The sequence below is a fragment of the Schistocerca piceifrons genome, chromosome 11, assembly GCF_021461385.2.
Source record: "Schistocerca piceifrons isolate TAMUIC-IGC-003096 chromosome 11, iqSchPice1.1, whole genome shotgun sequence".
NCBI classification, from domain to species: Eukaryota; Metazoa; Arthropoda; class Insecta; order Orthoptera; family Acrididae; genus Schistocerca; species Schistocerca piceifrons.
Window position 1 is genome coordinate 132,412,939 of NC_060148.1, and position 16,402 is coordinate 132,429,340.

Below are 16,402 nucleotides of genomic sequence, written 5' to 3' on the forward strand. Positions count from 1 at the left end.
ACTCGTAGGGTAACCGTGAGAGATTGTCATACTGAAAACTGGTCTCACGGGACTGGTACATACTGCACTAGGACTAGTACAGACTAGTCTTTCTCTCCTCACACAAACCGCTACTAGCGAGACATCTGGGTCGGTGAACACGGGCCCGCCTAATGCGTGCAGTCAAAACGGGCTGGTTAAATGGCTGCGTGTAATCACCGCAGCTAGAACGGAGCCATTTGCATTTCATGGACTGTCGGCTCGGCTTGTGCAAATGCCACGGCACAAGCAGGTCGACGCTGGTTCACACACGTCTCCCTAGCCATTAGCACTTCGGCCCGTATTACACCATCATATTTCTTTGACAAAGAAGTATGATAACAGTCTAATATAACAGTCGCGACACTCACTGCTGCAAAAGCTGTTACCGTTTGACAAATGGAGCGAAACTAGCTACTAGCTCCCCAAGCGGCGAGTAAGGTGATCATCAGACGCGTCGTAAGCGTAGTTTGTTTTACATTCATTTCCTACGTAATGTACGAAATAATTGAGTTATTTTCTTGCCTCCAAGGGTTTGTGTAGTATCAGAAAGCATATATGTTTCTAAAAATGATTCTAAAATACGCGCAAGTATGGACAAAAACCATGAATCGAGTGGCAACCTACAACACAGTCGTGAAGAGTCACTTGTGACGTTGGATAGAATTGCAGCTTACCAAGTTGATATCAAAAGAATATAAACACACAGATTCACACGTAAGAAGCACAGACATGTACCTCTACATGCAAAAGCGATCGACAGCTCATTTATCGTTCTGTATGCCTACAATATTTGTCATTGTCGCCTGTTGCCACAAGTACGACCATCTTATATTATTCTAAGTGGGACACGCAACTGCCAAATAGTGGGAGAAATATGTTGAAAACATTATAATGAACTGATTACGTTACATTTCACGCAAAACCAAACATTTGAATAATTTTCAAACAATCTGTCAGTGAACAAGGTGCTAACAAAATAATGTCATCACACGAATGAAGCAAGGAAAATTGACTAACAAACAGAAGTGAATGAAATACATACCAAACATTACACTTTTGTAAGACACGAATAACTGAACTCAATCTAACCACTTCATCGTCAAAGCAGGTCTGTGTTGACGATTCACACGAATCTGGCACTGATACATAGAGAGCTGAACTGGCTCCTTCTATGTCATACGACTGTTTTACAGCTTCAGATGGATTGTCGAATCTTTGTGGCAGTTTCCTCTTCATCGTCACTCGAGGTAGCTTATTTGGGGTGTTTAACAGTGTGGGTACTGCATTCCACACGAGTTTATTATTGTCTGCGTTCATGAAATGGTTTTGTTCGAAATGTAGCGAACAAAACCGAATATTATTATATAGGTGAACTGAGTCTTTTTTCGTAAGGGCTTCTCGTCTGCTATTAATTAGCCATTTTCTTCTCCTAAAACGAAATATTAATCATTAATACAAATGAAGTTTGCAAGTGAATCCTGACGATACAGTTTAGTAATATGATGGTATATGCCTCTCAGGATCCTTAGGAAACCTAAATAAAAGACAGCTGTGGTGTCTTCTTCCTGTTGTTGCTGCAATTTATTGCGCTACAAACGCTCCCGCTTGTAAAAACCATTGTAGAAATCAAAATAAACAACCACTATTCGCTTTCACGATCGCGGCGAATTCGCAGTTTAACTTACTGGCCGCTTGGGGCGCTGCTGACGCGGCAGGCAACAAAAACGAGGCGAAGTGTCGCGACTGTTATGTTAGATTGTGGTATGATCAAATATCGTCAAATGTCTTTGGCAAAGATCTTTGACGTGGTGCTTGTCATAATTTTGTTAAGTTTAAACACGGCGGATAACAGCTTGTTGTTATGGGCTGCAGTTAGTACCACAACTGTATTGTGTATAGTATTTGGAAGAAAAGCGTCGGAAAAAAGGAAACACATTTGGATGAAGCCATAGGTATTACGTCGAGATAGTAAAAGCATTCAGCAAAATTTGTAATGAGAGCTGCAAGTGGTCAGCCATATATAAATTACTTACGAATCGATGAGAGTGTATTTCAGTATTTGCTCAGGAAAGTGGCTCATATTACAAAACATAATACTCTCTTCAGAAATGCTAGAACTGCAGAATACATACAAACTGTGGTACTGGGATATCTTGATACTGGAGAGAGCTACTCTATCACATTGCACATTATCAAAATAATTCCAGACACGTACGAAGCGATTTATAAAGCTTTGAAGGGGGAATATGTAAAGGCAAATAAATATTTAGTACATTACATAGGCAATAAGAACTAATTTTAATTTTGAATAATTTAATTAATGGAATTAGTGTTCCCTGAACTACAAAATTAATAAAAAGTACGGAACAGTTGAAGCGCTTTTTTACTTGTGGTATCCAGAGTTCAAAAACAGACAAAGTAGAACGGAAAGCTAAGAAAGAATTTCTTATTTTAGTGTGTGACCACATCCTCTACTCCGGCTTACTGAAACGCTGCCTGGATGTTTGCAGATCTAGAGGTAGATGGCTGTAGCTGATTGTGGACATATATCGCCTGCAGCATATTTCACCCACTCATCAACACACAATTAATAGAATGCATTGTGCCCCTTGCGCCCCCCCCCCTAGTCGAAGCAACTTTTAGATCGAAGGAACACACCAAATTCAAAGCCATGTTTACAAGCACACTACAGAGACGTTAAATATGGTAGCTGTAGCGACGCCAACCGGTTATATTTGACATTGCAGTGAACAGAAGACGAACAACTTTAACGATCAAATCTACGGCGAGGCCTGACGACAGGCGATATTTGAAAAAGTTTCCTGTTACCCCATCAAATTTCCTTGACATAAATATTTGACATATCAACTTTGACAGAGAAATGTGGTAATCATCAGCGTTTGGAACGTATCACGAGAATTATTCGGAAAGTAAGATCCGATTTCTTATACAAGATAAACCACCATGGATTTTTTTAAAAATAATTCCTTAGCAGTTCCTCTATTTTTCCGCATAGTTTCCATATTTGTTGAAACACTTGTCATATCGCTCTAGACGCTTGAGAGTCCCTAAGTGTGCCACTGTAAGGATGAACAGTTGAAGATTGCTTCTTTCAGCTCGCCATCTATTGCGAAGCGCTTGCCGCCGAGAAACTCGTTTGGGTAGCGGAACAAGTGAAAATCGCTCGGCGCCAAGTCTGGACTCTACGGTGGATGGACAGTCTGTTCCCGTCCAAAAGATCTAATGAGATTTCAGGTGTGAACTGCAGAATGGGGGTCTGGCATTGTCTTCCAACAACAAAAAACTCCAGACGTCAGAAGGCCCCGTCGCTTATTTTGTATTGCTCGTCGAAGTTTAGCCAGAGTAGCGCAGTAAGCGGCTGTGTTTTTGTCGTCCTATGCTGCATGAAATCGACTAACGATACTCCGTGTCTGTCCGAAAACATGGTTGCCATAACCTTGCGTGTCGAGACTTTCTGCTTGGTCTTGAATGTGACTGGTGACGTCTGACGCCATACCATTGACTAGCGTTTAGATTCGGGGGTCATGTTAGAAATCCACGTCTTGTCCCTAATGACAGTTTTCTCTCAACATTATCTTCCTTACGACATCGGTCCAAAAACTCAAGAGCACAAGCTATTCTTTCCATTTTATATTTCTCAGTAAGCAGCTTGGGGCACCAACGTGCACAAAATTTTCGAAATTGCGGTTTCTCAGAGACTATTTTCTCCACGAACTTGTTCTGCCCACATGCGGAAATCCCAGTGGAAATTGTGAACCGCCAATATTCAAGAGTCTTTTTTTCGTTTTTCGTCCACAGCTTTGACCAAATCTATCACTGATGTTCGGCTTGATCCGCGGTTCTTCGTGGACATCTTCCCGTCCGTCGCAGGGTGGAAGAAACCGACCTGTTAAAACCGATACCGGTATTTTAGCTCTGGATAACCGGTATTTTTCGGTATTTTTTGTTTGGATTATAGCAAGTGCTTTTTTTCTAAACCCGAGAAAAAAGAAAAAAATCACTTACCCATAGCAGCAGCGCTAGAAGTTTTCGTTTTTAAGTAAACCTGTTATAAAAAGGAGAAAATGTAGTGTGTAAAATTTCCATCGATTTGTGTTATTGCGTTGTTACAAAAAACGGGAAAAGTGATCAGTACTTTTTTAATGACAACGCCGACAGTATTCTTGCTTATAAGTTTGGTTGCCTAAGAATTAGTGTCCCTTTCAGACGATAGTGAGTTTGTAGCACTGTTATCGATAATGCTTACATGTGTCTCATGTAACTTGCTTGTTTTTACTTAATGTGACTTCTGTATGATCACACTCTTGGACGTATCGTCTATGTAAATGTTTTACTCATTATTTATGATAATTTATGTAATCGTTGGGCCGGCCGCGGTGGCCAAGCGGTTCTAGGCGCTTCAGTCCGGAACCGCGCGACTGCTACGGTCGCAGGTTCGAATCCTGCCTCGGGCATGGATGTGTGTGATGTCCTTAGGGTAGTTAGGTTTAAGTAGTTCTAAGTTCTAGGGGACTGATGACCTCAGATGTTAAGTCCCATAGTGCTCAGAGCCATTTGATTTTTTTTTGTGTAATCGTAATTCATCTATTGATGTAATTTCAAAAGTAGTATACTGTAAGAGAATGGAAAAGTTAAAATTTTCCTTGCAATACTGTTCCATGCATAGGGAAAGTAAATTTGTAATCATGTAAAGCTTGGAGGGAAGTCCCTCCGCAACGGAATTGGCTAAGCGGGACTAGAAAACGTGGAAATGGCGGTCGAACTGCAAAGCTCCTGTGGGCCATGATTCGGTCTGTGGCTACCAAAGCGTGACCATCTTGTGAACCGAACGGGGCGAGAAGAATTGCAAGATTATACAGGGTGTTACAAAAAGGTAGACCAAACTTTCAGGAAACATTCCTCACACACAAAGAAAGAAAATATGTTACGTGGACACATGTCCGGAAACAGTTACTTTCCATGTTAGAGCTCATTTTATTACTTCTCTTCAAATCACATTAATCATGGAATGGAAACACACAGCAACAAACGTAACAGCGTGACTTCAAACACTTCGTTACAGGAAATGTTCAAAGTGTCCTCCGTTAGCGAGGATACATGCTTCCACCCTCCATCGCATGGAATCCCTGATGCGCTGATGCAGCCCTGGAGAGTGGCGTATTGTGTCACAGCCGTCCACAATACGAGCACGAAGAGTCTCTACATTTGGTACCGGGGTTGCGTAGACGAGAGCTTTGAAATGCCCCCATAAATGAAAGTCGAGAGGGTTGAGGTCAGGAGAGTGTGGAGACCACGGAATTGGTCCGCCTCTACCAATCCGTCGGTCACCGAATCTGTTGTCGAGAAGCGTACGAACACTTCGACTGAAATGTGCAGGAGCTCCATCGTACTTGTAAAGGCACATGTTCTAGCAGCACAGGTAGAGTATCCCGTATGAAATCATGATAACGTGCTCCATTAGGTGGAAGAACATGGGGCCCAATCGAGACATCACCAACAATGCCTGCCCAAACGTTCACAGAAAATCTGTGTTGATGACGTGATTGCACAATTGCGTGCGGATTCTCGTCAGCCCACACATGTTGATTGTGAAAATTTACATTTGAATCGAGGAAGTACAGTACATACTGACGAAACTAAAATGAGCTCTAACATGGAAATTAATCTTTTCCGGACATATGTCCACATAACATATGTTCTTTCTTTGTGTGTGAGGAATGTTTCCCGAAAGTTTGGCCGTACCTTTTTGTAACACCCTGTATAACATACCTCGGACGTGCATGTAATTTGGCTTATTATTGATGGCATACTTTGCCTGGCTCTGTACTACGAAAATCCGACACCATGAAGAGGATTTGCAGAGCTTGTTACACAGGAACAGTTATGGCTACTTTCCCCGCCTTTTTTGAATAGAACAGGAGACCGACATCGCCGCCGCCTTGATCTCAAATTACCAGTCGAATACTGTATAACTGCGCGGGCCGGTTATGTGGTTTATTTTTTCTCTAATAAGTTTGTGTTCTTTAAACTCTGTAATGAACACACGTATGTATTCTTAGTCATTTACCTATACAGCGTTCTAGCGCAAGTGCTACGACATTTCCGAGTACGCTATTTAACTGAGCGTTATCTTCCTTTATACAAGTTAATAAACTTTGTGGAGTTGTAAAGTACATAACCATTTAGTGAGCATAAGTTCTGGAGTTCTCCACGTATTTTTCAGTAAAGGATAGTTATAAGTTTCATCAAAGTATAATTATCAAGAGAAGTTTTAAAATATTCACTGTAATGATTCTTATTATTGAAATACCGGTGTTTATAATTTCACGTGTTATGTAATTAACAGTGTTTTCTAATATTGTGTTGTGACTAAATGTTCAACTTAGAGCGGAGTCAACTGATAGTCTAGTTTCTGGGTTCCTATGCTGATATTTGAGCAAGATTTAGATTCCATATTACAATTAATTTACTCTGGAAGTACGGCTTTCATTCTTACAACGTCTACTACCCTAAGGAAATAGCTATGACTGTTCGGACTATAATAGATTCAGGTATCACATGCCCCATATGAGCTAAATAGTATAAGGAAATGAATGTTCCTTGAGAATATAGTTCATCAGTACAAAAGATATAATCACTTCATAACTATTTCAATAATAGTAATTTCTTATAATTAAAGTGACAAAGGACCCTTTGTCCAAATTCGTAGTGTTCCACCGTTGGTGGTCAGTTACCTGTAACGATCATTGGCTTCTTACAACAACGCACAGATAGATATTGGCAGCTAGTTATTGCCTAAACATCTTAATACTCCTCCAGTGTGTTTTACGTCAAAAACTGGTACAATATTCGCTAAACTGCGCCACTGCCTTATATCTTGTCAGCAAAATAGAAAGTCAATCCCAATAGTTAACTTCGTCTATTAAACATGTTAGTAAATCTTACAACTTGGGTGACCGTTTTCTTCGACACTGAAGCGCCAAAGAAACTGCGGAGGGTATAGGCATGTGTATTCAAATACAGATATAAAAACAGGCAGAATACGGCGCTGCGGTCGGCAACGCCTATATGAGACAATAAGTGTGTTGCGCAGCTGTTAGATTATTTATTGCTACTGCAATGGCAGGTTATCAAGATCTGAGTGAGTTTGAACGTGGTGTTATAGTCGTCGCACTAGCGGTGGGACACAGCATCTCCGTGGTAGGGATGAAACGGGGATTTTCCCGTACGACCATTTCAAGAGTTTACCTTGAATATCAGGGATCGGGTAAAACATCAGATCTCCGGCATCGCTGCGGCCGGGAAATATACTGCAGGAAGAGGAGCCACGATGTCTGAAGAGAATCGTTCAACGTGACACAAGTGCAACCCTTCCGCAAATTGCTGCAGATTTCAATGGCGGGCCATCGACAAGTGTCAGCGTACGGAACATTCAACGAAACATCATCGATATGGGCTTTCGGAGTACCCTCGATGACTGCACGACACATAGCATTACTCCTCGCCTGGGCCCGTCAACATCCACATTGGACTGTTGATGACTGGAAACGTGTTGCCTGGTTGGAAGAGTCTCGTTTCAAGTTGTATCGAGCGGATGGACGTGTACGGGTATGGAGACAACCTCATGAATCCATGGACCCTTTATGCTAGCAGGGAAGTGTTTAAGCTGGTGGAGGCTCTTTCATGGTGTGGGACGAGTGCAGTTGGAGAGATACGGGAGCCCTGATACGTCTAGATACGACTCTGACAACCGACACGTACGTAAGCATCCTGTCTGATCACCTGCATCCATTAGTGTCCGTTGTGAATTCCGACGGATTTGGGCAATTCCAGCAGGGCAATGCGACACCCTACACCTCCATAACTGCTATAGAGTGATTCCAGGAACACTCTTCTGAGTTTAAGCACTTCCGCTGGCCACCAGAAACTCCAGACATGAACATCATTGAACGTATCTGGGACGCCTTACAATATGCTGTTCAGAAGAGATCTCAACCCCCTCGTGCTCATACGGATTTATGGACAGCCCTGCAGGATTTATGGTGTCAGTTCCCTCCAGCACTACTTGAGATATTAGTCGAGTCCATGCCACGTCGTGATGCGGCGCTTCAGCGTACTCGCGGGGGCCGTACACGATATTAGGCAAGCCTAAAAGTTTCTTTGGCTCTTCAGTGTACGTAATTACAGTTTATTTTATTACTAATACAACCTGGGTTCGATTCCTGTTTGTTTTGCTGTTGTTTCCTCTCAATCGGAGTCTTTCCTGAGACTTAATACGAGGGTCACTTTTAAAAGCCATCTTTTGTTCTACATGTTTGAAAGTTTTACAGTGTGTAGATACATCCTTTACGAACAATATTTTTATTTCTCCACTTAATTTCCATCCCTATCAACTGCCTTACGCCATCTCGGAACCAGCGCCTCTACACCCGCATGGTAAAATTCTGGACCAACCTGTTGGAGCCACTGTTTGGCAGCGTGCACAAGGGAGTCATCATCCTCAAACCTTGTTCCACGAAGAGAGTCTTTCAGTTTCCGAAAGCGATGACGTGGAGCCAGGTCAGGACTCTAAGACGGGTGTTTCAGTTCTGTCCATCCGAGTTTTGTGATCGCTTCCACGGTTTTTTGACTGACACGTGGCTCTGCATTGTCGTGCAACAGCAAAACATTCTGCTTTTGGCGATGTGGTCGAACACGACTCAGTCGAGCTCGAAGTTTCTTCAGTGTCTTCACATACGCATCACAATTTATGGTGGTTCCACTTGGCACGACGTCCACAAGCAAGAGTCCTTCGGAATCGAAAAACACCGTAGCCATAACTTTTCCAGCAGAAGGTGTGGTTTTCAATTTTTTTGTTTTTTGGATGAATTTGCATGATGCCACTTCATTGATTGCCTCTTCGTCTCTGGTGAAAAATGATGGAGCCATGTTTCATCACCTGTCACAATTCTTCCAAGAAATTCATGTCCACCATTCTCGTACTGTTCCAAAAGTTCGCTGCATACCGTTTTCCTTGTTTCTTTGTGAGCCACTGTCAACATCCTGGGAACGCACCTGGCACAAACCTTTTTTTAACGCCAACACTTTCAGTATTCTGCAAACACTTCCTCCCCCTATCCCAACGTAGCGTGACAATTCGTTCACTGTGATGCGTCTGTCAGCAGTCACCAATTCGTTAACACTCTGCACATTGTCTGGAGTGTGTGCAGTAAGTAGCCTGCCGCTGCGAGGACAATGCTCAATATTGCCGTGCCCACTTTCATCGCGTAACTGTACTGTGATCGACAGTTGCATCTCTGTAAACCTTTTTCAACCTCTTGTGGATGTTTCCCACTGTCTCATTTTCACAGCACAGGAATTCTATGACAGCACGTTGCTTCTGACGAACGTCAAGTATAGCAGCCATCTTGAAGACGTGCTGTGACGGCGCCACTCACGGGAACAGGTTGAACTAAGTTTGAAAACGAGCGGGAAGGATTTATCTGCACACTGTAAGACTTTCAGACATACAGAATGAAAACTGTATTTTTACATAAGTAGTGTGCATTTCTTATGGAGTGGCCCTCGTACTATCCGATAGCTTTCCATTACACATATTCACTGTCACAAAATAAAAATCCTTTCGCAGGAGTAACACTATAGGTGTACTGCTGATTTAGTTGTAGTCGGTTGTGCTTCCCGTACTGACCATTTTGCTGCTTCCTCGGCTGTGTGCAGGACGCCTATGATGGACCTGCTGGTACAGCTGTGCACGTCGCATCGGCTGTCGCCCGGCGGACACAGCCTGCAGCCGCTGGGCGAAAAGGGCGCGCTGCCCTACAAGCCCTCCACGCCGATAGGGCTGCTGGAGGCCTGGAGCGTGCGCGTCCTGGCCAAGGGCGCCGGCGCCGCCGCTGGAGCCGCCCCCGCGCTCCAGGAGCACCCGCACCAGCTGCCCTTCCAGCACACCTTCCGCCTCCAGGTCAGTCTCTCTCTCTCTCTCTCTCTCTCTGACTACTTCTGCGAACCGGATTGAAATCGCCGGTTGCCCACAGGTGGTTTAGATGGAGTACTTACGTGTTTGCATACAGAAATATTTAATCTAACAGTCCTTTAATTCTGCTTCAGTCTAACATAAAGAAGGTGTATATTAAACCTTTTTAGCGTTTTGTTCGTTGGTGCTGTAGATGAAAGTACACACACTTGTCGTATTCATCGGCAGCATAGTACTTAAGTCCCCTTTACACGACCAAACAATTTGTGTAACATCAGTAAGTTTGCCAAACATTTTAGAGTGTTTGATGTGTTTGAGAGGAAATTTCATTGACGGAAAATTGGACAAGATAGCGAACGTTGTTTGCGTTTGACGTTTTACACCACATGTGTAATAAAGTTTTATTACAGTTTACATCACTGTATTGTGAATTCATACATCTGTGACAACTGCGATCAAATATAAAAACAATATAGCACTTGGAATTACCAGAATGGTAAAAGTGTAGCTTGTTTTGCAGCGGTATCCACTATGTGATCACAAGTATCTGGACACCCCCAAAAGATACGGTTTTCATATTAGGTGCATTGTGCTGCCAGGTACTCGATATCAGAGACCTCAGTAGTCATTAGGCATCGTGAGAGAGCAGAATGGGGCGCTCCGCGGAACTCACGGAAGCGAACGTGGTGAGGCGGTCAGGTGTCACTTGCGCCATACGTCTGTACGCGAGATTTCCACACTCCTAAACATCCCTGGCTCCATTGCTTCCGATGTGATAGTGAAGTGGAAACGTGAATGGACAGGTACAGCACAAAACCGTACAGGCTGACCTCGTCTGTTGGCTGACAGAGGCCGCCGACAGTTGAAGAGCGTCGTAGTGGGCAATAGCAGACAGGAATTCCAAACTGCATCAGGATCCGCTGCAAGTACTGTGACAGGCAGGAGGTGAGAGAACTTGGATTTCACGGTCGAGCGGCTGCTCATAAACCACACATCACGCCGGTAAATGCCAAACGACGCCTCGCTCGGTGTAAGAACTGTAAACATTGGACGATCAAACAGTGTAAAAACGTTGTGTGGACTGACGAATCACGGTACACAATGTGCGATCCGATGGCAGGGTGTGCGTTTGGCGAATGCCCGGTGAATGTCATCTGCCAGAGTGTGTAGTGCCAACAGTAAAATTAGGAGGTGGTGGTGTTATGGTGTGGTCGTGTTTTTTCATGGAGGGGGCTTGCACCCCTTGTTGTTTTGCGTGGCACTGTCACAGCACAGGCCTACATTGATGTTTTAAGCACCTTCTTGCTTCCCACTATTGAAGAACAATTCGGGGATGGCGATTGCATCTTTCAACACGATCGAGCGCCTGTTCATAATGTACGGCCTGCGGCGGAGTGGTTACACGACAATAACATCCCTGTAATGGACTGGCCTGCACAGAGTCCTGACCTGAATACTACAGAACACCTTTGGGATGTTTTGGAACGCCGACTTGGTGCCAGGCCTCACCGACCGACATCGATATCTCTCCTTAGTGCAACACTCCGTGAAGAATGGGCTGCCATTCCCCAAGAAACTTTCCAGCACCTGATTGAACGTATGCCTGCGAGACCGGAAGCTGTCATCAAGGCTATCTGGGGCAGCACCATATTGAATTGCAGCATTACCGATGCAGGTCGCCACTAACTTGTAAGTCATTTTCAGCTCGGTATCCGGATACTTCCGATCATGTAGTGTATCTCGTGATACAGATTCAGTGAAGAACAGAATAAGAACCGCAAAAAATTCTGTTAAAGCAGGTAAACTGTGTGAACTTCATGCCGAATTTAGCTGTCGTCTAGGTATTGTTCGTATCGCTGCCGGTGGACATGCCATTTGTAATAGCACACCTAAAACTTAAAAGATTTTGTGAATGTTTTACAATCCATTCCATTTTGTAATATTTGTTTCAGTAGCTATGGAGTTTCGAAATCAGGCCGTTCTTTTTGAAACAGCCTCTATATTTCTCTCTCATTTTAAATGATTCCCTGGGCCATCAACTGTCCTCCATCTGCCTGTTCTCGTTCTTTAAACACAGTACCAGTGCTAGAAATGCATTTTCTGCATTTGTATTCGTTCCCACTAGTGTCAAAATAGAGCCTAGATGAACAGCGTCTGCTCGAAAAGTTAAATTTACAAAGTTATTGGATCGTGTACGGGCTCGTTTAAGATCTCCGTGGATAGATGAGAGCGAATTTGACAACTAAGTTTGGTCGTGTACGGGAACGTAAGCTGGGCTGTGTGGGCTGACTCGGCTCTAGTGTCGCATATGACGGACACGTGTGTGTTGCAGGTGCACCTGCCACGCAACCAGCTGCTCGTGTCCCGGGTGACTCCGCAGATGGGCCTGGCCGCGGTCCTCAAGATGGCCTGCGACGAGAAGAACCTGGACCCCAGCAAGTACGAGCTGCGCCACCCCAGTAAGTAGCCACCGCTGGGATAGCTCTTCTACTAACCATCAGTCCTGGTCGTCAAACTGCGGCCCGAACTAACAGGGGGAGGCCACCACATTGGGGTCACAGACATGCTTCAAACCTTGTGAACCGTCAACTAGGGCGATTCACAAACAACAACTTAAGTACACATTTTATTCCAAAAATGCTATCGTGGAAGTAGGGGCCAGGAGGTGCTGGTGAAAAAACGCACATTGATAAGGTTATCTTTTATTTTAAAAGGTTTTCTCAGTAATAAATTTTTAAGTCTGGCATTTCTTTAAGGAAAATAATTTCAAAACAATTTCAAATAGCTTGACAATTTTCATTACGAGGCATAACATTAACAAGTTGCCAATAATGACTTTTTAACTTCACACACACACACACACACACACACACACACACACACACACACACACACACATATATATATTATATATATATATATATATATATATATATATATATATATATATATAACAACAGGGAAAAACTATCTTAAAATAGCTCTATGTAAAGGAAATTGCAATGTTTGACGTTAACAATAAGATTATTTTAAACTTGTTATATCAATAAGGGAGCAATAAAAAAAGGAAAAAAAAAGAAACAACTTTCAGTAGCTAGCTTCTACTAAGCAAAAATAATTGTCTCTCGCCAGTTACATAATTTATATTTGCACAAGATAAATGTGAATAAGCCATAGACAAACCTTCACATTAAAGGCAGTTCCCCAAAAAAAATTTTCCTTAGCTCAGTCAGAGAGTGACACGTGTAAAGGGGCCCAAATCACAATAGTCGCAATAGTCACTGTTGGGCTACAGGGCCACGGCAGATCAGCCGCAAAACTTGCATTACAAGCCACCACATCCCCGAAATACCCAAAACCAGAAGGTGTAGCAAGGGCGGTGCCTGCACAGACTCTGAACCACAGAGACCCTCGACACCGACCCTAAATCACCCAATCGAGGTGTGAATGAAACGGCCCGACCAAGAAGCAATTACCACATTCCCGCGGACCGGCAAACGGAAGCTGTGTTGGGACGACCCGAACAAAACCACTGGTGAAGAAACTCATTCACTTCACTAGAACTTGAAAAACTACTCAACTTCTCACACTCCACCCCAGCGCCGGGAACACGTCGCACTTCCTTATGCTCGTCAGAGCCAACCGCTGCCAGTGGTTTCAACGCCAGAGGGCGGTAGCGATCCAAACAGCGCGCCAAACCGAAAGCGCCACCGCAAACACTGGACGCGAAGCGAAAACACTCCGCCTGGCGCGCTTTTCGAAGAGCCGGACACAACTACGGCTCACCTTATACACCTTTGATAGGCCATTAACACAACATAATGTGCAAGTAGTAAGGTGCACTACTCTAGTAATTCCTATAAAATCGCAAGAGAAGTTTTACGCGACTATTATGTAACTATCGACACTGAAGTGCCACAGAAACTCACAAGGCATGCGTATTCAAATACACAGATGTGTAAACAGGCAGAATACGGCGCTGCAGTCGGCAACGCCTGTATAAGACAAGTGTCTGGCGATACCAGTTTCTTTGACTCTTCAGTGTAGTAACGAGCACTACTCTGGCAATTCCGAGAAAATCGCGAGAAAAGTTTTGCGCGTCTAGTATGTAACATTTATCTGTGACTAGGCGCTGGACATTAGAGTTGGTGGTTGTCAAGTGATTAGCGTCTGAGCTGTGTGTGTCTTGATTGATTGAGAGGAGACGGTTCGACTCCCGTTGAATGTTAATTTTTAATCTATACTATCAGAAGGAAGAGAAGTTTTTCGAATTGTCAACGTGTGTTTTCCCTTAGAAACAATCAACTTTCCCTGTAAATGCGGGAAAACTGCATTCATTCGATGTAGTAGATGGCGTTACCGTTTATGTTCTCCATGTCGGTATGACAAATACCATCCTGCAACATATGATACCGAAAGCACATCTGACGACAACATTAACCTTGGAGTCTGGCACATTGTGTCTTACTATACTAATGAATAACGTCATTCCCATCATTATTTATCGACGTTTGATGTGGACTAAATAGACAAATTCACTACCACCTCATGTCCGCCCCGATAGCTGAGTCGCCAGTGCGACAGACTGTCATGCCAAGGGGTCCGTGTTCGATTCCCGGCTGGGTCGGATGTTTTCTCTGCTCAGGGACTGGGTGTTGTCTTCTCATCCCCATCGAAGCGCAAGTCGCCTAAGTGGCGTCAACTCTAAAGAATTCCACCAGGCGACCGGTCTACCGGATGGGAGGACCTAACCACACGCTATATCCAGTTCTACTACAACCTCATGAAAATGCGCATGGTTCTTTTCATTAAATTACCTCTCAAAAATGTCACACAAATTAAATAATGTAACCAGTGACGAAAAACTATAGATTAAAAAATAAGTGTTTGTAGGACTCGAACCGTAGGCCTCATCCACAACCCTCTTGCTAAGAACAAACCCTAACCCCCCCCCTTTTGTTTCTGAAATCGCTAAATTTCGCCCACAGCGACTTCTTCCCGCCAGCACCTTCTTACAGGTGCATCTAAAGCTCTGGGTATACCGAGCTCAACAATCCGCCATATTGAATCCCAATCCGGGGACAGTGTTCTATGCTTCGCGTTGCGTATGGTAGTGAATCAGCGTTCTTTTCGTCTAGTGGTTCGGTGTGCAGCTCCAAACTGCTCAAATAACAGACATGGTCGCTACAATTTTACCGGTTTACTTCAAATATAGATCGGCGTAAAACGTGGCTTGTGAATTCAAGGCCCAAAGATTGGACACCAAAGTCAAGCAACTGTATGTGTGATGTAAATAAAAAAGATTTTTTGTTTTGTTTTAGAAATAGATGTGCTCACAGAGCGGTGATAATGAAATTATACATGTAAGAAGTATGTTTATTTTAATCTTGTTGCAGACTATGTTTGCATAACACGACGTAACGTTCTTAGCAGTAATCCACGCGCTTTCAAATCGAAACCGAAGAGTTCCCTCATGGGTTACTTCTATTCTGTCGAGGAGTTTCTTGAAGAATGAAGCTGATTCCTATGTCATATTGTTGATTGCGTTGACTTTAAACTTATGACTCGACTTTCTTGGGTTCATAAACATTTTATTTATCTGGAAAAAGTCAGCCATGTTTAAAGTTGTATTTTATTTATCTGTTATTACTTTTATGTTGTAATTTCATGTACTGACGTGTTCCGTGACCTTGGTGATTTGTTCCTCAATTGGGTCGTACGGCTCCAGACGAGTAAATAAAAAAATAAATACTTGCAATGGGAGACCAGGCCATTAAATCAAAATAATGTGCAAATAGTAAGGTGCACTACTTTCGCAATTTCGAGAAAAACGGCAAGAGAAGTCTTACGCGTCAAATACGTAACTGATGTACCCATACTACAAGCTGAACAATCCGCCATTTTGAATCCCACGTCGAAATTGCCCGTTTTAACGTTACAGTACACTAAACACTTTTCATATTCTCTTAAGGCCATCAAATGTACATTCCTTGCACAGATGATATTACAGTTTAATAATAGACTTACATTTGACTTTAAGAGGCAAGCAGACTGAAGTAAGGTATAAGGTACGTGATTAAACGAATATTTCGAGATGTTATACATTCAGTTACGTTGCTGATCTAAAGATTTACCAAATACAGTTAAAATGCATTACCAGCATTGTGTAAGAGTTGCATTTTCAAACAATTACAGAATAATGTTAAAATGGAACGCAACAGGCATAAAAATTTCATGACAGCGCAAGAAGGAATTGCATGAATACTCCCAATTCTATTGACTATTTCAAAAGCTTTTAAAGAAATCAGACAGAAGTCATTTAAGAAGTAAAAGACCGGGGAAGTGACATACTGTTGGTAAAAATGGTACCTGTAGTAATAATTGCGA

The 16,402-nt window shown here is 43.1% G+C and overlaps 1 protein-coding gene across 1 annotated transcript in view; it reads left to right on the forward strand.

The window, feature by feature from the left end:
• LOC124719797 overlaps positions 1 to 16,402 on the forward strand; it is a 393,830-nt gene that overhangs the window by 244,562 nt on the left and 132,866 nt on the right. Inside the window, exons 3-4 of the mRNA XM_047244992.1 lie at positions 9,760 to 10,003; positions 12,348 to 12,474. Coding sequence (XP_047100948.1) covers positions 9,760 to 10,003; positions 12,348 to 12,474 — 371 coding nt within the window. The remainder of the gene's footprint in view (positions 1 to 9,759; positions 10,004 to 12,347; positions 12,475 to 16,402) is intronic.